This window comes from Stegostoma tigrinum, chromosome 46 (genome assembly GCF_030684315.1).
Source record: "Stegostoma tigrinum isolate sSteTig4 chromosome 46, sSteTig4.hap1, whole genome shotgun sequence".
Taxonomy (NCBI): Eukaryota; Metazoa; Chordata; class Chondrichthyes; order Orectolobiformes; family Stegostomatidae; genus Stegostoma; species Stegostoma tigrinum.
In genome coordinates this window covers 1,906,784-1,930,343 of record NC_081399.1, presented here as the reverse complement: position 1 = coordinate 1,930,343, position 23,560 = coordinate 1,906,784, and the positions used below count along the sequence as shown (strand labels likewise).

Here is a 23,560-nt window from a genome sequence, read left to right as displayed (position 1 = left end):
GGCATGTCATTTCCTGCCTCAATGCCCCTCCCAGGCCATGCATTCCAGACACCCCCATCATCCCCACTCCCAGGGAATAAAACTTTCCTCAAATCCCCTCTAGCCCTCCTTAAAATGATGTCCCCTTGTTACTGACTAAAGGGGAACAGAATTATATCCCCCCCACCCCATGCCCGTGAGAATCTTACACACCTCTCAGCTTCCCGCAGCAGCCTTCTCTGCTCCATAGAAAACATCCTGAGCTTATCCAGCCTCCCTTCATCGCTGAAAGGGTGTAGGGAGTGATTGTGAGAGAGTGCGGGTGAGTGAGGGTCCCTGCTCCACCCTGGGGAATCTCCCTCTGCACCCCCTCCAGTACAATCCCATCCTTCCTATTGTGTCGGGAGCAGAACTGCATACAGTACTACAGCCGGGGCCTCAACAAAATTCTGGACAGCTCCAACATCATCTCCCTTCCCTGCTCTCAGAATCTGCACCACGTCTGATAAAGGCAAATGTTTCGTTTGTGTTGTGTACCACTAACACCATGCCAGATGGCACAGACTTCAAACAGATCTCGTGTTGTGATGTTGGGTATATAATTTGTCATTTGGAAGGCAGAACATTAGAATTTGGTGTTTGTAAAATTATAGTGGGGTGGGGAGGGGGAAAGAGTGTATGGTCCCTTTTAAAAGATGATGTTTTTTTAAAGGCAGCGGATGAAGAGATTTCTTGAAAGTGAAACATTGTGTCAAAAGGCTGCACTGTCAGGAGGTAAAGCAGCGTTTTCACCAAGTCCACAGGTTTTTGAATTTAGTCAATTAACTTAAACCAGGGCCCAGATGCCACAGCCTAATCAAATTTAAATCGGATGTTTTGACAACCTAGGACCAATCCTGTTGTAAGAAATTAATAATTCATAAAGGGTATAAAAGAAGAGGGCATTTTAAAATTAGGGTGACAGCAAAATGCCATCTGTTAAGAGAGCAGCTCTCAACACCCATAGGCTCTAAAGAAAGAATCTCACTGGCTCCCACCAAAATTTCTAAGCTCTCAGAGTAAGCACCATCTAAATAAATGTCCTACAGGATGCTAAGCTAATATTCCTGTGGTGAGAATTTGATGGGGAAAGGTGTTCTTGAATGGAAAATAGTGAAGGGAAAGAACAGTCCGGAAGTCTTATCTTGGTTGTAATTCTGAAAGGCTAAGTTTTAATTTATGCTTTCATATAAGTTTGGTTTAGAGAAGTGCGATTTGTATCGTTTGGAACAGCATGTCATGAGAGTTTTGTTTTCTTTGGAAATAATTAGTAGTTAAGGGGAACTGGTTTGGTTTGTTAGTAATTCTGTTAATTTGTTCACTGTCACCGTTAAATAAATAAATTGTCACGTTGCTAATAGAGTAACTGCCAGGAGTTCATTTTATTTCACCTCTCCACTTCATGAGATTAGCAACTCAAGCCTGGGCATCCAGGAGGCACTGAGGGCCATCAACAGCAGCACGATTGTATTCCAGCACAATCTGTAACCTCACGGTCTGGCATATCCCGCACTCAACCATTACCATCAAGCCACGGGATCAACCCTGGTTCATTGGAGAGTGTAGGAGGGCACGCCAGGAGCAGCACCAGGCCATACCTGAAGGTGAGGTATTAACTTGATGAAGCACCCAAACAGGATTACTTGCACACCAAATAGCGAAATCAGCAACTGATAGACGGAGCTAAGAGATTTGCACATTCTCCCGGTGGTTGGAGTCATTCCTGACAGAAAGGGAGATGCTGGTGGTTGTGGGAGGTCAATCATCTCAGCTCCAGGACATCTCTGTAGGAGTTCCTCAGGGTAGTGTCCGAGGCCCAACCACCTTCATTAATGACCTTCCCTCCATCATAAGGTCAGAGGTGGGGATGTTTGCCGATGATCGCACAAGGTTCAGCACCATTTGCAACTCCTCAGGTACTGAAGCAGCCCGTGTTCACATGCAACAAGATCTGGACAATACCCAGGCTCGGGCTGACAAGTGGCAAGTGACATTCACACCACACAAATGCCAGGCTGTGCCCATCACCACTAAGAGACAATCTCACCATCGTCCCTTTACATTCAACGGTGTTACCATCACTGGATCCTCCACTACCCACATCCTGGGGGTTACCATCACAGGATCCCCTACTACCCCCATCCTGGGGGTTACCATTGACCAGAAACTCAACTGGACCCACCACATAAACACAGCGGCTACAAGAGCAGGTCAGAGGCTGGGAATCCTGCAGCAAGTAACTCCCGTCCTTGTCTCCCCATCTACAAGGCACAAGGCAGGAGGGTGATGGGATACTCCCCACTTGCCCCTGGATGGGGGCAGCTCCAACAACACTCAAGGAGCTCGACACCATCCAGGACAAAGCAGCCCCCGCTCGATTGGCACCACATCCACAAACATCCCACTCCCTCCCCCTACCGACGCTCAGTCGCAGCAGTGTGTACCATCTACAAGATGCTCTGCAGAGACTCACCAAAGACCCTCAGGCAGCACCTTCCAAACCCACGACCCACTTCCATCCAGAAGGACAAGGGGCAGCAGGTACATGGGACCCCCACCCCCTGCAAGTTCCCCTCCGAGCCACCCCCCCCATCCTGACTCGGAAATATACCCCTGTTCCTTCAGTGTCACTGGGTCAGAATTCCTGGCATTCCCTCCTTAAGGGACGCTGTGGGTCAACCCACAGCACTAAGACTGTAGAGGTTCAAGGCAGCTCACCCCACCTTCTCAAGGGGGGCAACTAGGGACGGGGCAATAAATGCTGGGCCCAGCCTGACACCCATAAAATGAATAAAAAACAAAATTGTCTTCATAACGACCCGAGTAAATTCCTGTACCACCCCCTGGAATCTGTAGGCGAACACCCCAAGATCCCTCTGTCTCTGTGAGCTCCCAGTGTCCTGTCATTCACTGGGTTCTCTCTAGTCCCTTCTCCCAAAGTATATCACCTCCCATTCCCCACAGTTACACTCTGTCTGTCCATCTTACCAACCTGTTTTTATCCTCCTGTAACCTTACACCCTCCCGTTCTCGGTCACCCTACCCCCCCCACGCCCAGACAAATCTGTGTATCACCCACAGGCTTATACACACACCCCGCCCAGACAAATCTGTGTATTACCCACAAGCTTACACACCTCCCCACCAGACAAATCTGTGTATTACCCACAGACTTACACACACACCACCCCCCCAGACAAATCTGTGTATTACCCACAGGCTTACACACACACCCCCCGAGACAAATCTGTGTATTACCCACAGACTTACACACCCCCCACCCAAGACAAATATGTGTATTACCCACAGGCTTACACACGCCACCCCCCCAGACAAATCTGTGTATTACCCACAGGCTTACACACACCCCCCCCAGACAAATCTGTGTATTACCCACAGACTTACACACCCCCCGAGACAAATCTGTGTATCACCCACAGGCTTACATACCCCTCCCAGACAAATCTGTATATTACCCACAGGCTTACACACAACCCCCCAGACAAATCTGTGAATTACCCACAGACTTACATACTCCCGCCAGACAAATCTGTGTATTACCCACAGACTTACACACACCCCTCCCAGACAAATCTGTGTATTACCCACAGGCTTACATACCCCCCCAGACAAATATGTGTATTACTCACAGACTTAGACTGTGATTAACACAAATGCATTTAATTTACATTAACTACACTACCCACATCGGCTCCCGTGGTCACTTCCTCCGGCAGTGCGGCATTCCCTCAGCACTGACCCTCCGACAGTGCGGCGCTCCCTCAGCACTGACCCTCCGACAGGGCCCGCTCCCTCAGCACTACCCTCCGACAGTGGCCGCTCCCTCAGCACTGACCCTCCGACAGTGCCCACTCCCTCAGCACTGACCCTCCGACAGTGCGGCGCTCCCTCAGCACTGACCCTCCGACAGGGCCCGCTCCCTCAGCACTACCCTCCGACAGTGGCCGCTCCCTCAGCACTGACCCTCCGACAGTGCCCACTCCCTCAGCACTGACCCTCCGACAGTGCCCACTCCCTCAGCACTGACCCTCTGACAGTGTCCACTCCCTCAGCGCTGAGCCTCCGACAGTGCCCGCTCCCTCAGTACTAACTGTCTGATAATTTTCCTTTCCCACTCAGGAAAATTCCCATGTGCCCCTGACTATCCTACCTGAGAAAATTTGGCTTGGACCTTGGCCTACCTTCAGGTCTCTGTAAACGATGGAGTGTTTGTGCATATGCTCCAATCCCAGAATGATCTCTGCGGTGTAAAACCGAGCTTCTGTTTCCAACAAATGATTGTCTTTGGTCAGAGTTTGCAGGTCACCACCTAATCTCAGAAAACATGCAGATCATTAAGTCACACACTCAAGCACAGGTATCTGTACACTGACTGGTGTCTCTCAGTACCCCGTCTCTCTCTCTCAGGGAGGTATCTGTACACTGACTGGTGTCTCTCACTCCCCTCTCTCTCAGGGAGATATCTGTACACCGACTGGTGTCTCTCAGTCCCCTCTCTCTCTCTCAGGGAGATATCTGTACCATGACTGGTGTCTCTCAGTCCCCTCTCTCTCTCTCTCTCTCTCAGGGAGATATCTGTACCATGACTGGTGTCTCTCAGTCCCTCCTCTCTCTCTCAGGGAGATACCTGTACACTGATTGGTGTCTCTCAGTCCCCCCTCTCTCTTTCAGGGAGATATCTGTACCATGACTGGTGTCTCTCAGTCGCCCCTCTCTCTCTCAGGGAGATATCTGTACACTGACTGGTGTCTCTCACATCCCCTCTCTCTCTCTCTCAGGGAGATATCTGTACCATGACTGGTGTCTCTCAGTCGCCCCTCTCTCTCTCAGGGAGATATCTGTACACTGACTGGTGTCTCTCAGTCCCCCCTCTCTCTCTCAGGGAGATATCTGTACACTGACTCGTGTCTCTCAGTCCTCTCTCTCTCTCCCTCTCTCTCTCAGGGAGATATCTGTACACTGACTGGTGTCTCTCAGTCCCCCCTCTCTCTCTCTCAGGGAGATATCTGTACACTGACTGGTGTCTCTCAGTCCCCCCCCTCTCTCTCAGGGAGATATCTGTACACTGACTGGTGTCTCTCAGTCCCCCCTCTGTATCTCTCTCTCAGGCAGATATCTGTACACTGACTGGAGTCTCTCAGTACCCCTTCTCTCTCTCTCTCTCTCTCAAGGAGATATCTATACACTGACTGGTGTCTCTCAGTCCCCCCTCTCTCTCTCTCTCAGGGAGATATCTGTACATGGACTGGTGTCTCTGAGCTCCCCCCTGCTCTCTCTCTCAGGGAGATATCTGTACACTGACTAGTATCTCTCAGTTCCCCCGCTCTCTCTCAGGGAGATATCTGTACACTGACTGGTGTCTCTCAGTCCCCGCTCTCTCTCTCAGGGAGATATCTGTACACTGACTGGTGTCTCTCAGTCCCCTCTCTCTCTTTCTCTCTGGGAGATATCTGTACACTGACTGGTGTCTCTCAGTCTCCCCCCGCCTCTCTCTCTCTCTCTCTCAGGGAGATATCTGTACATTGACTGGTGTCTCTCAGTCCCCTCTCTCTCTCTCTCAGGGAGATATCTGTACACTGACTGGTGTCCCTCAGTAACACCCCCTCTCTCTCTCAGGGAGATATCTGTACACTGACTGGTGTCTCTCAGTACCCCCTCTCTCTCTCTCTCAGGGAGATATCTGTACACTGACTGGTGTCTCTCAGTAACCCCCCTCTCCCTCTCAGAGAGATATCTGTACACTGACTGGTGTCTCTCAGTACCCCCTCTCTCTCTCTCTCAGGGAGATATCTGTACACTGACTGGTGTCTCTCAGTACCCCCCATCTGCCTCTCAGAGAGATATCCGTACACTGACTGGTGTCTCCCTGTCTGAACATTTCATATTTGTGTTGTTTGCAATACTGACCTTGAGCCTTTGACATTCCCACTGTGAATGTGTCCTTTATCTTACCTGCAGTGTAGTCCAGGATGTAATAGAGCATGTCATCTGTTTGGAAAGTATATGTCATTTGTACAATGAATGGGCAGTCCTGCAACAAACAGGGGCAGAGAGAGTGTGAGAATGTGAGACAGCGACAGATATTAACATGGACAGGCCTGTGGAAATTGCTGTTGTGTACTGTGCAAGACTGCTGTCTTTGCTGTTCAGTGGTTAGCACTGCTGCCTCAGAGAGCCAGGGACCCAGGTTCAACTCTTCTGTCTGTATGGAGTTTGTACATTCTCCCTGTGTCTGCATGAGTTTCCTCCGAACACTCCAGGTTAGGGTGGATTGGCCATGCTAAACTGCTCCTAACGCCCATGGACCTGCAGGCTCTGTGGGTTAACCATGGAAACTGCAGGCTTACAGGAATGGAATGGGTCCAGGTGGGATGCTCTTTGAAGGGTCAGTGTGGACTGAATGGCCCAAAAGGCCTGCTTCCATCCTGTATGACTGCCAGTTCTCCTTGGTGCTACAGGGTTACATTTTGAACCTGCCCCCTCTGCATATTCCCAATCAGTGTGCTCTGCACCGCGGAGCTGGGTTGGGGAAAATGAGACTGAATTGGGGCAGTTTCTGCTTCTTCTTTAATGCGGATTTCTGAGTCTTATTCCCTGAGCTGCCTTCACCCAGAGACAATACCTTCCATCCCTAATTGCCTGTAGGTATGATGCCCATCGCTCTGGGTCTGGAGTCACACTGAGTCCCTGACTGGGTCAGGGTGGCAGATTGCTTCCTCGTTAGGCTATTAGAGACCCTGATGGGCCTTTCCCCCGTACCCGTTTGTCCGAGCCTGGTCACTAACTGACCCTGGGGGTGTATACCCGATCCTAACAGGTCATCACACTCAATGCCAGTCAGGGCAGGTTGTAGACGGTGAGTGAGTGCGAGTGAGTGTATCTGTGTGTGTGTATCATTCTGTATGTGTATATCTATCTGTGTGTGCACGTGCAAGTGTATCTATCTGTGTGTGTGTGTGTGTATCTAACAGTGCTCGTGTGTGTGTGTGTGTGTGTGTGTGAGTATCTGTATGTCTGTAAGTGTGTGTGTATCAATCAGTGCGTGTGTGTGTGTGAGTATCTGTATGTCTGTAAGTGTGTGTATATCTATCAGTGCGTGTGTGAGTGAGTATCTGTATGTCTGTAAGTGTGTGTGTATCTATCAGTGTGTGTGTGAATCTATCAGTGCGTGCGTGTGTGTGAGTATCTGTATGTCTGTAAGTGTGTGTGTATCTATCAGTGCGTGTGTGTATCTGTATGTCTGTAAGTGTGTGTGTATCTATCAGTGCGTGTGTGTGTGTGAGTATTTGTATGTCTGTGTGTGTGTATCTATCAGTGCGTGTGTGTGTGTGAGTATCTGTATGTCTGTAAGTGTGTGTGTATCTATCAGTGCGTGTGTGTATCTGTATGTCTGTAAGCGTGTGTGTATCTATCAGTGCGTGTGTGTGTGTGAGTATTTGTATGTCTGTAAGTGTGTGTGTATCTATCAGTGCATGTGTGAGTGAGTATCTGCATGTCTGTAAGTGTGTGTGTATCTATCAGTGCGTGTGTGAATATCTGTAAGTGTCTGTATGTATATGAGTGTGTGTGTTTATCTGTGCAAGTGTGTGTGCATGTGTGCAACTATCTGTGTGTATGTATCTATCTTTGTGTGTGTGCATCTATATGTGTGTATGTCTATCTGTGTCAGTGTGTGTTTATCTGTGTGTGTATGTATCTATCTGTGTCCGTGTGTGTGTGTGTGTGTGTGTGTGTGTGTATGTATGTGTATTTATCTGTGTGTGTGTGTGTGTGAGAGTAGCTGTATGTCTGTAAGTGTGTGTGTATCTATCAGTGCGTGTGTGTGAGTATCTGTATGTCTGTAAGTGTGTGTGTATCTATCAGTGCGTGTGTGGGTGTGAGTATCTGTATGTCTGTAAGTGTGTGTATCTATCAGTGCGTGTGTGTGAGTATCTGTATGTCTGTAAGTGTGTGTGTATCTGTATGTAAGTGTGTGTGTATCTATCAGTGTGTGTGTGTGAGTATCTGTATGTCTGTAAGTGTGTGTGTATCTATCAGTGTGTGTGTGTGAGTATCTGTATGCCTGTAAGTGTGTGTGTATCTATCAGTGTGTGTGTGTGAGTATCTGTATGTCTGTAAGTGTGTGTGTATCTATCAGTGCGTGTGTGAGTGAGTATCTGTATGTCTGTAAGTGTGTGTGTATCTATCAGTGCGTGTGTGAATATCTGTAAGTGTCTGTATGTATATGAGTGTGTGTGTTTATCTGTGCAAGTGTGTGTGCATGTGTGCAACTAACTGTGTGTATGTATCTATCTTTGTGTGTGTGCATCTATACGTGTGTATGTCTATCTGTGTCAGTGTGTGTTTATCTGTGTGTATGTATCTATCTGTATCTGTGTGTGTGTGTGTATATCTATCTGTGTGTGTATGTATCTGTGTGTGTATGTATCTGTGTATGTATCTATCTGTGTGTGTATGTATCTATCTATGTCTGTGTGTGTGTGTGTACTTGTGTGTGTATATATCTATCTGTATGTGTATGTATCTGTGTGTGTATGTGTCTATGTGTGTATGTGTCTGTGTGTGTATGTATCTATCTGTGTTTCTGTGTGTGTGTGTACCTGTGTGTGTGTATATATCTATCTGTGTGTGTATGTGTCTGTGTGTGTATGTGTCTGTGTGTGTATGTATCTATCTGTGTGTGTCCGTGTGTGTATGTGTGTACCTGTGTGTGTATATATCTATCTGTGTGTGTCTGTGTGTACATGTGTGTGTATGTATCTATCTGTGTGTGTATGTGTGTACCTGTGTGTGTGTGTGTATATATCTATCTGTGTGTGTATGTGTGTACCTGTGTGTGTATATATCTATCTGTGTGTGTCCGTGTGTGTGTCTGTGTGTGTGTGGCCGTGTGTGTGTACCTGTGTGTGTATGTATCTATCTGTGTGTGTCCGTGTGTGTATGTGTGTACCTGCGTGTGTATTTATCTATCTGTGTGTGGCCGTGTGTGTGTGTGTGTGTGTGTGTGTGTGTGAGAGAGAGAGATTGTGTGCGTGTGTGTCTGTGTGTACCTGTGTGTGTGTGTGTGTGTGTACCTGTGTGTGTATGTATCTATCTGTGTGTGTGCGTATGTATCTATCTGTGTGTGTGCGTATGTCTCTATCTGTGTGTGTGTATGTCTCTATCTGTGTGTGTGTATGTATCTATCTGTGAGTGTGTGTATTTATCTGTGTCTCTGTGTGTGTATGTGTATTTATCTGTGTGTGTGTGTGTATTTGTGTGTGTGTGTGTGTGTGTATTTATCTGTGTGTGTGTGTGTCTGTGTGTGTATGTACCTATCTGTGTGTGTGTATCTATCTGTGTCAGTGTGTGTGTGTCTGTCTCTATCTGTGTGTGTGTGTGTGTGTGTATGTATCTATCTGTGTGTGTGTGTGTATTTATCTGTGTGTGTGTATTTATCTGTGTCTGTGTGTGTGTGTGTGTGTGTGTGTATTTATCTGCGTGTGTGTGTGTGTATTTATCTCTGTATGTGTGTATGTGTATTTATCTGTGTGTGTGTGTATGTGTATTTGTGTGTGTGTGTGTGTGTATTTATCTGTGTGTGTGTGTGTGTATTTATCTCTGTGTGTGTGTATGTGTATTTATCTGTGTATGTGTATTTAACTGTGTGTGTGTGTATTTATCTGTGTGTGTGTGTGTGTGTGTCTGTGTGTGTACCTGTGTGTGTATGTATCTATCTGTGTGTGTGTGTATGTACCTATCTGTGTCAGTGTGTGTATGTCTCTATCTGTGTCAGTGTGTGTATGTCTCTATCTGTGTGTGTGTGTGTATGTGTATTTATCTGTGTGTGTGTGTGTGTGTATGTGTATTTATCTCTGTGTGTGTGCGTGTGTATTTATCTCTGTGTGTGTGCGTGTGTATTTATCTCTGTGTGTATGTGTATTTATCTGTGTGTGTGTGTATTTATCTGTGTGTGTGTGTGTCTGTGTGTGTACCTGTGTGTGTATGTATCTATCTGTGCGTGTGTGTGTATGTATCTATCTGTGTCAGTGTGTGTATGTCTCTATCTGTGTGTGTGTGTGTGTGTATGTGTATTTATCTGTGTGTGTGTGTGTGTATTTATCTGTGTGTGTGTGTGTGTGTGTGTGTGTATTTATCTCTGTGTGTGTGTGTGTATTTATCTCTGTGTGTGTATTTATTTTTGTGTGTGTGTATTTATCTCTGTGTGTGTGTGTATTTATCTGTGTGTGTGTATTTATCTGTGTGTGTGTGTGTATTTATCTGTGTCTGTGTGTGTGTGTGTATTTATCTGTGTGTGTGTGTATTTATCTCTGTGTGTGTGTGTATGTGTATTTATCTGTGTGTGTGTGTGTGTGTGTATTTATCTGCGTGTGTGTGTGTGTATTTATCTGTGTTTGTCTGTGTGTGTGTGTGTGTGTGTGTATATGTGTATTTGTGTGTGTGTGTGTATGTGTATTTATCTGTGTGTGTGTGTGTATGTGTATTTATGTGTGTTTGTGTGTGTATTTATCTCTGTGTGTGTGTGTATGTGTATTTATCTGTGTGTGTATGTGTGTATTTATCTGTGTGTGTATGTGTATTTATTTGTGTGTGTGTGTCTGTGTGTGTACCTGTGTGTGTTTATATCTATCTGTGTGTGTCTGTGTGTACCTGTGTATGTATGTATCTATCTGTGTGTGTATGTGTGTACCTGTGTGTGTGTATATATCTATCTGTGTGTGTACCTGTGTGTGTATATATCTATCTGTGTGTGTCCGTGTGTGTGTCTGTGTGTGTGTGGCCGTGTGTGTGTACCTGTGTGTGTATGTATCTATCTGTGTGTGTCCGTGTGTGTATGTGTGTACCTGCGTGTGTATTTATCTATCTGTGTGTGGCCGTGTGTGTGTGTGTGTGTGTGTGTGTGTGTGTGAGAGAGATTGTGTGCGTGTGTGTGTCTGTGTGTACCTGTGTGTGTGTGTGTGTGTACCTGTGTGTGTATGTATCTATCTGTGTGTGTGCGTATGTCTCTATCTGTGTGTGTGTGTATGTCTCTATCTGTGTCTGTGTGTATGTATCTATCTGTGTGTGTGTGTATTTATCTGTGTCTCTGTGTGTGTGTGTGTGTATTTATCTGTGTCTCTGTGTGTGTGTATTTATCTGTGTGTGTGTGTGTGTGTCTGTGTGTGTACCTGTGTGTGTATGTACCTATCTGTGTGTGTGTATCTATCTGTGTCAGTGTGTGTGTGTCTGTCTCTATCTGTGTGTGTGTGTGTGTGTATGTATCTATCTGTGTGTGTGTGTGTATTTACCTGTGTGTGTGTGTATTTATCTGTGTCTGTGTGTGTGTGTATTTATCTGTGTGTGTGTGTGTGTGTATTTATCTCTGTATGTGTGTATGTGTATTTATCTGTGTGTGTGTGTGTGTATGTGTATTTGTGTGTGTGTGTATTTATCTGTGTGTGTGTGTGTATGTGTATTTATCTGTGTGTGTGTGTATGTGTATTTAACTGTGTGTGTGTGTATTTATCTGTGTGTGTGTGTGTGTGTGTACCTGTGTGTGTATGTATCTATCTGTGTGTGTGTGTATGTACCTATCTGTGTCAGTGTGTGTATGTCTCTATCTGTGTCAGTGTGTGTATGTCTCTATCTGTGTGTGTGTGTATGTGTATTTATCTGTGTGTGTGTGTGTATGTGTATTTATCTCTGTGTGTGTGTGTGTGTGTATGTGTATTTATCTCTGTGTGTGTGTGTGTGTGTGTGTGTGTATTTATCTCTGTGTGTGTGTGCATTTATCTGTGTGTGTATGTGTATTTATCTGTGTGTGTGTGTATTTATCTGTGTGTGTGTGTGTCTGTGTGTGTATGTATCTATCTGTGCGTGTGTGTGTATGTATCTATCTGTGTCAGTGTGTGTATGTATCTATCTGTGTCAGTGTGTGTATGTCTCTATCTGTGTGTGTGTGTGTGTGTGTGTATGTGTATTTATCTGTGTGTGTGTGTGTATTTATCTGTGTGTGTGTGTGTGTGTATTTATCTCTGTGTGTGTGTGTGTATTTATCTCTGTGTGTGTGTGTGTATGTGTATTTATTTTTGTGTGTGTGTATTTATCTCTGTGTGTGTGTGTGTGTGTGTATTTATCTGTGTGTGTGTGTATTTATCTGCGTGTGTGTGTGTGTGTATTCATCTGTGTCTGTGTGTGTGTATTTATCTGTGTGAGTGTGTGTGTGTATTTATCTGTGTGAGTGTGTGTGTGTATTTATCTGTGTGAGTGTGTGTGTGTATTTATCTGTGTGTGTGTGTATGTGTATTTATCTGTGTGTGTGTGTGTGTGTGTGTGTGTATTTATCTCTGTGTGTGTGTGTGTGTGTATTTATCTCTGTGTGTGTGTGTATGTGTATTTATCTGTGTGTGTGTGTGTGTGTGTGTGTATTTATCTGTGTGTGTGTGTGTGTATTTATCTGTGTCTGTGTGTGTGTGTGTATTTATCTGTGTGTGTGTGTGTGTGTGTATTTATCTGTGTGTGTGTGTGTATGTGTATTTATCTGTGTGTGTGTGTGTGTATGTGTATTTATCTGTGTGTGTATGTGTATTTATCTGTGTGTGTATGTGTATTTATCTGTGTGTGTGTGTGTGTGTATTTATCTCTGTGTGTCTGTGTGTGTGTATTTATCTGTGTGTGTATGTGTATTTATCTGTGTGAGTGTGTGTCTGTGTGTGTACCTGTGTGTGTATGTATCTATCTGTGTGTGTGTGTATGTACCTATCTGTGTCAGTGTGTGTATGTCTCTATCTGTGTCAGTGTGTGTATGTCTCTATCTGTGTGTGTGTGTGTATGTGTATTTATCTCTGTGTGTGTGTGTGTATTTATCTCTGTGTGTGTGTGTGCATTTATCTGTGTGTGTATGTGTATTTATCTGTGTGTGCGTGTGTATTTATCTGTGTGTGTGTGTCTCTGTGTGTACCTGTGTGTGTGTGTGTGTGTATGTATCTATCTGTGTCAGTGTGTGTATGTCTCTATCTGTGTGTGTGTGTGTGTGTGTGTGTATTTATCTGTGTGTGTGTGTGTGTATGTGTATTTATTTTTGTGTGTGTGTATTTATCTGTGTGTGTGTGTGTATTTATCTGTGTGTGTGTATTTATCTGTGTGTGCGTGTGTGTGTGTGTATTTATCTGTGTGTGTGTGTGTGTGTATTTATCTGTGTGTGTGTGTATTTATCTCTGTGTGTGTCTGTGTATTTATCTGTGTGTGTATGTGTATTTATCTGTGTGTGTGTGTGTGTATATTTATCTGTGTGTGCATGTGTATTTATCTGTGTGTGTGTGTGTGTATTTATCTGTGTGTGTGTGTGTGTGTGTGTGTATTTATCTCTGTGTGTGTCTGTGTCTGTGTATTTATCTGTGTGTGTATGTGTATTTATCTGTGTGTGTGTGTGTATTTATCTGTGTGTGTGTGTGTGTGTGTGTGTGTGTGTGTATTTATCTCTGTGTGTGTCTGTGTCTGTGTATTTATCTGTGTGTGTGTATTTATCTGTGTGTGTGTGTATTTATCTGTGTGTGTGTGTGTATTTATCTCTGTGTGTGTCTGTGTCTGTGTATTTATCTGTGTGTGTATGTGTATTTATCTGTGTGTGTGTGTGTGTGTGTGTGTGTGTGTGTGTATTTATCTGTGTGTGCATGTGTGTGTGTGTGTGTGCGTGTGTGTGTGTATTTATCTGTGTGTGTGTGTGTGTGTGTGTGTGTGTATTTATCTGTGCGTGAGTGTCTCTGTATCTCCTTGTATGTGTCTCTCTGTCTCTCTCCCTGCCTTGATACCTCTGCTCCCCTGGAGCACAATGGCTCAGTGCTGGGAGCTGTCTTTCTCACTCACTCACCTCTTCACTGAGAATAGTCAGAACCTTCTGCTCATTGAGAGCAAGGCCAGCAGCACCCTTCAGCTTCAGGTATTTCTTACTGTAACACTTCATCCTGTAACTGTCGGAGGGGTGGGGGAGACAGAGGCAGAGACAGAAAGAGCGAGAGACGGTGGGGGGGGGGGGGGGTTGGTGGGGTGCGCGTGTAGAGAGAGATAGAGAGCGAAAGAGAGAAATGGAGACAGTGAGAGAAGAGAGGAAGAGGGAGAGAATGACAGGGATAGGAAGAGAGAAAAGTAGACAGAGAGAGGGAGACGGAGAGAGAGGGTGATGGAGAGAGAGAGAGAGGGAGATGGGGGGTGAGATTAGAGAGAGACAGAGAGAGTGATACAGGGAGACAAGAGAACGTGAGATAGAAGAGAAGGAGACAGAGTTGTATTGGCAAAGAGACAGAGAGACGGGGAGAGAGAGAGAGAGAAAGAAAAATACAGAGATAGGGAGAGAGACAGACAGACAGACAGTGAGAGGCATGGACAGTGAGAGGCATGGACAGGGAGAGACATGGACAGGGAGAGACATGGACAGGGAGAGGCAGAGAGAGAGGGAGACAGACAGAGATAGAGAGACAGAGACATTGACAGGGAGAGGGAGACAGAAAGGCAGGGTGAGACAGACAGAGAGAGGGAGACAGACAGAGATAGAGAGACAGAGACATTGACAGGGAGAGGGAGACAGAAAGGCAGGGTGAGACAGACAGATAGAGGGAGACAGACAGAGATAGAGAGACAGAGACATTGACAGGGAGAGGGAGACAGAAAGGCAGGGTGAGACAGACAGAGAGAGGGAGACAGAGATAGAGAGACAGAAACATTGACAGGGAGAGGGAGACAGAAAGGCAGGGTGAGACAGACAGAGAGAGGGAGACAGACAGAGATAGAGAGACAGAGACATTGACAGGGAGAGGGAGACAGAAAGGCAGGGTGAGACAGACAGAGAGAGGGAGACAGACAGAGATAGAGAGACAGAGACATTGACAGGGAGAGGGAGACAGAAAGGCAGGGTGAGACAGACAGAGAGAGGGAGACAGACAGAGACATGGACAGGGAGAGGGACACAGAGAAAGACAGACAGAGAGAGGGAGAGACAGACAGGAACATGGACAGGGAGGGGGGGAGACAGAGAAACAGGCAGGGTGAGAGAGATGGAGAACTGTCAGCTGAGAACATACAAACTTGTATCTAGGAGCAGGAGTAGGCCATTCGGCCCTTTGAGCTTGCACCACCATTCATAGAGCTGTACAGCATGGAAACAGACCCTTCAGCCCAACTCATCCATGCTGACCCAATATCCGAAATTACTCTAGTCCCATTGGCCAGCATTTGGTCCATATCCCTCTAAACCCTTCCTATTCATGTCCCCATCCAGATGCCTTTTAAATGCTGTAACTGTACCAGCCCCCACCACTTCCTCTGGCAGCTCATTCCGTACACGCACCACCCTCAGGTCCCTTTTAAATCTTTCCTCTCTCACCTTAAACCAATGCCCCTCTAGTTTTGGACTCCCCCTGCCCCTGCGGGGAAAAGACCTTGTCTATTCACCCTCTCCATGCCCTTCAGCATTTATAAACCTCTATAAGGTCACCCCTCAGCTCCAGGGAAAATAGCCCCAGCCTATTCAGCCTCTCCCTGTAGCTCAAACCCTGGCAACATCTTTGTAAATCTTTTCCGAATCCTTTCAAGTTTCACAACATCCTTCCTACAGCAGGGAAACCAGGATTGCACACAGTATTCCAAAAGTGGCCCTGACCAATGTCCTGTACAGCCGCAACATGCCCCTCCCAGCTCCCTATACTCAATGCATTGACCAATAAAGGCAAGTGTCCCAAAAACCTCCCTCATTATCCTGTGTACCTGTGACTCCACTTTCAGGGAGCTATGACCCTGCGTTCCAAGGTCTCTTTGTTCAGCAACACTCCCCCAGGACCTTACCATGAAGTGTGTAAGTCCTGCCCTGATGTGCCTTTCCAAAACGCAGCACCTCACATTGATCTGAATTACACTCCCACCTGGTTCTCCTCGGCCCATTAGTCCATCTGATCAAGGTCCTGTCGTGCTCTGAGGGAACCTTCCTCACTGTTGATTACACCACCAATTTTGGAATCATCTGCAAACTTATTAACCACTGCTCCTATGTCCACATCCAGATTATTAATATAAATGACAAAAAGCAATGGATCTAATATTGATCCTTTTGGCACACCACTGGTCACAGGCCTGGAAAGCAACCCCCTGCACCAAACCCCCCACCATCTCCCCCAACCCTGTGTCTTACCGTCGAGCCAGTTCCAAATCACTAGCTCTCCCTGCATTCCATGTGCTCTAACCTCAATAACCGGTTTACCATGCACTGCTTTACTGAAGTCCATATCGATCACATCCACCCCTCCGCCTGCATCAATTCTCTATGTGACGTCAAAAAAAAGGTCAGTGAGACGCAGTTTCCCACGCACAGCGCCATCCCTAATGAGTCCTTGCCTTTCCAAAAAAATATAAATCCTGTTCTTTGGGAACCCCTCCAAAAACTTACCCACCACTGACGTCAGGCTCACTGGTTTATAGTTCCCCTTTCTTTAATAATGGCAGCGCAATGGCCACCCTTCAGTCTTCCAGCACCTCACCTGAAATATCGCAGCAAGGAGCCCAGCAATCACTTCCCTAGCTTCCCACAGAGTTCTAGGGTATGAACTGATCAGGTCCCAGGGATTTATCTACCTTTATACATTTTAAGACATCCTCTGTAATACGGACACTTCAAGATAGTGCTATTTATTTCGTCAGGTTCTCCAGCTTCTGTATCCTTTGCTACAGTGAAATACTAAAGCGAAGTACTCAGTTAGCATGTCACCATCTCCTGCAGTTCCACACAGACTGCCTTGTTGATCTTTAAGGGAATTAGTAATTCTTTTGTCCTTAATGTAGTTGTAGAGTCTCTTTGGATTCTCATTAATCTTATCTGCCGAAGCTATCTGGAATAGCCTCTCCGAATCAACTTTTGAAAGTTACTGTTTATTACTGTCAACATTGGCCTTCCTTCAATTTGGAACTTTAATTTTTAGCTCAGGTTTATCCTTTTCCATCAGTATTTTGAAACTAATAGAATTATGGTCACTGGCCCTAAAATGCTTTCCCCACAGACACTGCAACCTCTTGCTCTGCCTTATTTCCCAAGGGAAGGTTAAGTTTTGCTCCTTCTTTAGTAGATGTATCCACATACTGAATCAGAAAATTTTCTGTACACACTTAACAAATTCCTCTCCATTCCATAGGATCGTGGCACATCAATTCCAACCTGATCCCTGATCCTGCTCCCTCCCCTTTTGATCCCTTTAGCCCTAAGATGTAAATCGAGCTCATTCCTGAAAATATCTAATGTTTTGGTCTTCATCACTTTCTGTGACAGAGCATTTCACAGGTTCTCTCACTCTCTGGGTGAAGACATTTCTCCCCAGCTCAGTTCCCAATGGCCTGCCCCAGACCATCAGACTGTGACCCCCTGTTCCTGGCCTCCCTGGTCATGGGGAACATCTTTCCTGCATTGAGTCTGTCTGGTTGTGTTAGAATTGCTAAAGCCCCCTCCTAATGTTTTAGTGAGTATGGTCCTGACTGATCCAGGCTCCTCTTCTGTCAGTCCTGTCATCCCAGGATTCAGTGTAAGGCGGGGTGGGTGTGGTGGAAGGGAAGGGGACAGAGGGAGGTGGGGGGAGAAATGGGGGAGAGGGAGGACAGAGGGGGGAGGGGAGGGAAGGGGAGAGAGGGGGACAGAGGGGAGGGGGTGGGGGATGGAGGAGAGAGGGAGGACAGAGGGGAGGGGGTGGGGGAGAGAGGGAGGACAGAGGGGAGGGAATGGGGAGGGAGGGGAAGGAAGGGGAGAGAGGGAGGACAGAGGGGAGGGGATGGGGGAGGGAAGGGGCGAGAGGGAGGACAGAGGGGAGGGGATGGAGGAGGGAGGGGAGAGAGGGAGGACAGAGGGGAAGGGATGGGGGGAGGGCAGGGAAGGGGAGAGAGGGATGACAGAGGGGAGGGGAGAGAGGGAGGACAGAGGGGAGGGAAGGGGAGAGAGGGAGGACAGAGGGGAGGGGAGGGGGGTGGGCACAGAAGGTGGACAGGGTGGGGGGTGGGGAGGCAGAATCGATACGTTACATTTTGCCTGTGTCGACCTTCTGACATTTGTAGTTCTTGCCGAAGGAATGTCGGTGCATTGGAGCCTCGATCCGAAAATCATCGACTCCCAGCTGGACAGAGATAGAGGGAAAGAGAGAGAGAGGGAGGAGGTGGACAGGCGTAAGGGAGAGAGGGTGACAGAGACAGAGGGGGTGGGGAGTGGGATGGATAGGTGTAAGTGGGGTAGGAGGGAGGGAGAGAGAGAGAGGATGAGAGGAAGGGAGAGGGAAGGGGATGGATAGGGAAAGGGGGAGAGAAAGAGAGAGGGGGAGAGAGAGAGGGGTGAGAGCGAGAGGGAGGGAGAAGGAATGGGTGGATGAGAGAGAGGGGCATGGATAGGGGTATGGAAGATAGGGAGCGAGACAGAGAGAGAGAGACGGAGGGAAGGGTGTGGACAGGGGTGAAGGGAGAGAGGGAGGGAGTGGATGCGAGTAACGGCGACAGAGGGAGGGTGAGAGGGAGAGGGAAGGTGAGGGAGGGGGTAGATCGGAGTAAGGGAAAGTGGGAGAGGGAGGAATGGGTGGGGGAAGGGATGGATAAAGAGAGGGAGAGAAAGGGGGAGGTGGAGAGGGAGAGACAGTGAGAACCATACAATGAGGATTCCAACAACAGTGTATTTTAGACACTTACTTTAAGTGAAATAACTGTTAAAGTTTATTAATTATGTTGTGAAATGTTACTCACATGGATGCTCAGTTGGACATTTTTCCATTGGCAGAATCTGGTGAAATATTTACTGTGGCAGAGGAAATAATTAATACACTGTCTGGTTGAGTTGAGACCCTCAGGCTGATCAAAAGAGATTGTATTTTTGCAGACCCATGGCCAACTGGCAGCTGAGCCCGTGTCGCCGGCACTGCCCCGAGATTAGGGAGGAGAAAGGTAGGGGATGGTGGGACAGGTATGCTTCAGGCCACGTGCCGTACTGACCTGTTCAGAAACCGGTTGAAGGTCTGTCGAGAGAGGGCCTGGCAGATATCTGAAACGAGCGGCTGTGAGGGAGGGAAGAGGGAAAGAGAGTCACGAGTCGATTGGCATCACGCAATCGGGGAGGGATGGGGCCCAGTGCCAGGAACAAAACGACATAAGCAGACGGGCAGGGAGACGGGAGACAGGCAGGGAGACGGGAGACGGGCAGGGAGACGGGAGGCGGGCAGGGAGACGGGAGGCGGGCAGGGAGACGGGAGACAGGCAGGGAGACGGGAGACGGGCAGGAGACAGGCAGGGAAACGGGAGACAGGCAGGGAGACGGGAGGCGGGCAGGGAGATGGGAGGCAGGCAGGGAGACGGGAGACAGGCAGGAGACAGGCAGGGAGACGGGAGACAGGCAGGGAGACGGGCGATGGGCAGGCAGACGGGAGACGGGCAGGGAGATGGGAGGCGGGCAGGAAGACGGGAGGTGGGCAGGGAGACGGGAGACAGGCAGGGAGACGGGAGGCAGGCAGGGAGACGGTGTGGGCGCGGCAAGGAAAACGCAGTGTGGAGTTGGATGAACACAGCAGGTCAGGCAACATCAGAGGAGCAGGAAAGCTGATGTTTCAGCTGTTCAGAAATAGGTTCTTGCTGTCTCAAAGAGGGAAACAGGTGGGAAAGCAGGGAGTCAGCTTTGTCCCGCAGCCGGCAAAGGGAAATTGAGACTGACCTGAAAGAGATTTTGGGGATACCGATGCTGGTGAAGACAATACTGAATCTCACTGATGACACTTTGTGTAAATGCCTAAAAACACCGGCAGAAAAGAACAGTCAATGCTCAAGCGGAGACACAGGCAATGCTTTGGCTGATTTACAGCTACTCTACAGGCAGAACACAGTATAAACACAGGCAGAAATACTATGAGTATACGGGAGACAGAATGAGACACAGTCCCTGCGCAGACAGAAATGCAGTTGATAAACAGACAGACAGACATTGAAGGTGCAGATAAAAACACAAGCGATATCAAAGCTGTGTGAGTGAGCGATTGAGCATGGTTACCTCTGGGAAAGAGAGAAGCTCCGGCATGATAAACCTCTGATAGATTCCCCGAGCAAGTGGACGGCGGGCTTCGTCACTGCCCAACTTCTCATATGCTCGGATCTACACAGAGAGAGAGAGACGTAACAGAGACACTTCACAGAGAGAGTCAGAAATACGGCTCAGTCACTGGGTCAGTGCTGATGGAGCCCCACACTGTCAGAGAGTCAGTGCTGAGGGAGCGGGCACTGTCAGAGAGTCAGTGCTGAGGGAGCGGGCACTGTCGGAGGGTCAGTGCTGAGGGAGCCCCACACTGTCGGAGGGTCAGTGCTGAGGGAGCGGGCACTGTCGGAGGGTCAGTGCTGAGGGAGCCCCACACTGTCGGAGGGTCAGTGCTGAGGGAGCAGGCACTGACAGAGGGTCAGTGCTGAGGGAGCACCGCACTGTCAAAGGGTCAGTACTGAGGGAGTGGGCACTGTCGAAGGGTCAGTACTGAGGGAGCGGGCACTGTCGGAGGGTCAGTGCTGAGGGAGCGGGCACCATCGGAGGGTCAGTGCTGAGGGAGCAGGCACCGTCAGAGGGTAAGTGCTGAGGGAGCACCGCACCGTCGGAGGGTCAGTGCTGAGGGAGCGGGCACTGTCAAAGGGTCAGTACTGAGGGAATGGGCACTGTCGGAGGGTCAGTGCAGAGGGAACGGGCACTGTCGGAGGGTCAGTGCTGAGGGAGTGGGCACTGTCGGAGGGTCAGTGCTGAGGGAGCGGGCACTGTCAGAGAGTCAGTGCTGTGGGAGCAGGCACTGTCGGATGGTCAGTGCTGAGGGAGTGGGCACTGTTGGAGGGTCAGTATTGAGGGAGCGGGCACTGTCAAAGGGTCAGTACTGAGGGAGCGGGCACTGTCGGAGGGTCAGTGCTGAGGGAGCGGGTACTGTCGGAGGGTCAGTGCTGAGGGAGCACCGCACTGTCAAAGGGTCAGTACTGAGGGAGTGGGCACTGTCGAAGGGTCAGTACTGAGGGAGCGGGCACTGACGGAGGGTCAGTGCTGAGGGAGCGGGCACTGTCGGTGGGTCAGTGCTGAGGGAGCGGGCACTGTCGGAGGGTCAGTGCTGAGGGAGCGGGCACTGTCGGAGGGTCAGTGCTGAGGGAGCGGGCACTCAGAAGGGTCCTTGGATAAACTCTCTCTTACCTGGTCATAGAAATTAAACAGAACCAGCATCTGTGGCACATGCTGTGAGCAGAACTCTTTCAGGCACAGATATCCTGGATTGAGACACAGAGGGAGAGAGCGAGAGTCAGTGAGAGAGAGAGAGCACAGGGTAATGGGCCCAAATCTGATGTTGTGCAGTTCACTCACTCACCTAGTTTCTGGCTGATCATCTTTCTGATAGTTAATTCACCAGCATCAGTCAGGTATTCCCTCATCACACTCTGTACACTGCACCAGAGAGAGAGAGAGAAGGTGAGTGAGAGAGTGAGTAAGAGACAGTGAGAGAGACCGGGAGCAAGTGTGTGAGAGACAGACAGAGATGGCGGGGAGAAAGAGACAGGGGCAGAATGTGAGAGAACGTGAATCCGAGACCAGGAGAGAGAAAGTGTGAGTAAGAGATGGGGTGTGGGAGGGAGGTGGAAGGGTGGCGGTTGGGGGAGAGAGAGACTGGAACAGAGAGTGAGAGTCAGAGACAGGGTAAAAGAAAATGAGTGAGACACACGGGGAGAGAGTAAGAATGAGTGAGATTTGGGGGGTGAAGAAACAGTGAGAGAGACAGACAAGAGGAAGAATGTGAGAGAGAGCAAGTGAGCCACAGGGGAGAGAGTGAGTGTGAGACTGTGAATTAGAGAGAGTGGTTGGGGGAAAGGCAGATAGAGAGGGATAGTGTAAGCGAATGAGGCAGGGAGAGAGGGCAGCGAGTGGAATCAATGGGAATAGCAGAGTGAGAGAGAATGTGAAAGGAGTTAGAGTGGGAGGAAAGAGAGAAGTGAGACAAATGGTGGAGAGAGAGAATGGAAAGGTGGTGAGCAGATGAAAGGGAGAAAGTGGGACAGAGGAGTGAGTGGAGATATGCTGCCCTCGGGAGATTAGATTTTAGGTCAACCTGAGCAGACAGAAACCAGTCGGACAGTCACACAGGGGAAGAGTATCGACACAGAAGTATAGGTGCATGAGCAGTCAGGCAGACCAGGGAACAGTTAGACAGAGATATCATCGTACAGGGATATATCGAATCAGCATCGTCACACATAAACCTCATCAAACAGCCTATTCTTTTCCCTACGCAACGTGCTCACCTCACTTCTGACCACTGTTTTATTCTCTCCCTCCTGTCCCCACCTCTCTTTACTAACTCCCTCAGTGTCCATCTCAACTTATCTCTTCCTCGTCACCACAAACTCTCTCTCTCTTTCCCTCCCATTCCTTCATCTCTGTCTCCCTCTCTCAGGGTCCAACCTACCTTCGGCTGGGAAGGGTGAATCTCTCCACGTTCTGTGCTGAGAACTCACCTCTCCCCATCAAGTGGTTCACCTTGATTCCTGACATCGACAGGGGAGGCGGAAGGAGGAGGAGTCAGTGAGGGAGGGGACAGTGAGTGAGAGAGGGGACAGTGAATGAGTTCGGGGACAGTGAGTGAGAGAGGGGGCAGTGAGTGAGAGAGGGGGCAGTGAGTGAGAGAGGGGACAGTGAGTGAGAGAGGGGGCAGTGAGTGAGAGAGGGGGCAGTGAGTGAGAGAGAGGGCAGTGAGTGAGAGAGGGGGCAGTGAGTGAGAGAGGGGGCAGTGAGTGAGAGAGGGGGCAGTGAGAGAGGGGGCAGTGAGTGAGAGAGGGGACAGTGAGTGAGAGAGGAGGCAGTGAGTGAGAGAGGGGGCAGTGAGTGAGAGAGGGGACAGTGAGTGAGAGAGGGGGCAGTGAGAGAGGGGGCAGTGAGTGAGAGAGGGGACAGTGAGTGAGAGAGGAGGCAGTGAGTGAGAGAGGGGGCAGTGAGTGAGAGAGGGGACAGAGAGAGAGAGGGGGCAGTGAGAGAGGGGGCAGTGAGAGAGGGGGCAGTGAGAGAGAGAGGGGACAGTGAGTGAGAGAGGGGGCAGTGAGTGAGAGAGGGGACAGTGAGTGAGAGAGGGGGCAGAGTGAGAGAGGGAACAGAGTGAGAGAGGGAACAGAGTGAGAGAGGGGGCAGTGAGTGAGAGAGGGAACAGAGTGAGAGAGGGGGCAGTGAGTGAGAGAGGGGGCAGTGAGTGAGAGAGGGGGCAGTGAGAGAGGGGACAGTGAGTGAGAGAGGGGGCAGTGAGTGAGAGAGGGGACAGTGAGTGAGAGAGGGGGCAGTGAGTGAGAGAGGGGACAGTGAGTGAGAGAGGGGGCAGAGTGAGAGAGGGGGCAGTGAGAGAGGGGGCAGTGAGTGAGAGAGGGAACAGTGAGTGAGAGAGGGGACAGTGAGTGAGAGAGGGGACAGCGAGTGAGAGAGGGGGCAGTGAGAGAGGGAACAGAGTGAGAGAGGGGACAGTGAGTGAGAGAGGGGGCAGTGAGTGACAGAGGG

At 48.7% G+C, this 23,560-nt stretch overlaps 1 protein-coding gene across 1 annotated transcript in view; it reads right to left on the bottom strand.

The window, feature by feature from the left end:
* Positions 1-22,661, bottom strand: part of LOC125449552 (beta-adrenergic receptor kinase 1-like) — a 30,749-nt gene extending 8,088 nt beyond the window's left edge. The window contains exons 1-11 of the mRNA XM_059642771.1: positions 22,488-22,661; positions 21,396-21,472; positions 21,224-21,297; positions 20,063-20,164; positions 19,730-19,804; positions 19,018-19,079; positions 18,772-18,823; positions 18,067-18,158; positions 13,889-13,988; positions 5,992-6,070; positions 4,221-4,348 (exon numbers count right to left, since the gene is read on the bottom strand). Of these exons, the coding sequence (XP_059498754.1) occupies positions 4,221-4,348; positions 5,992-6,070; positions 13,889-13,988; positions 18,067-18,158; positions 18,772-18,823; positions 19,018-19,079; positions 19,730-19,804; positions 20,063-20,164; positions 21,224-21,297; positions 21,396-21,472; positions 22,488-22,573 (927 nt within the window). The 5' untranslated portion in view covers positions 22,574-22,661. The remainder of the gene's footprint in view (positions 1-4,220; positions 4,349-5,991; positions 6,071-13,888; positions 13,989-18,066; positions 18,159-18,771; positions 18,824-19,017; positions 19,080-19,729; positions 19,805-20,062; positions 20,165-21,223; positions 21,298-21,395; positions 21,473-22,487) is intronic.
* Positions 22,662-23,560: the final 899 nt, after the last annotated feature.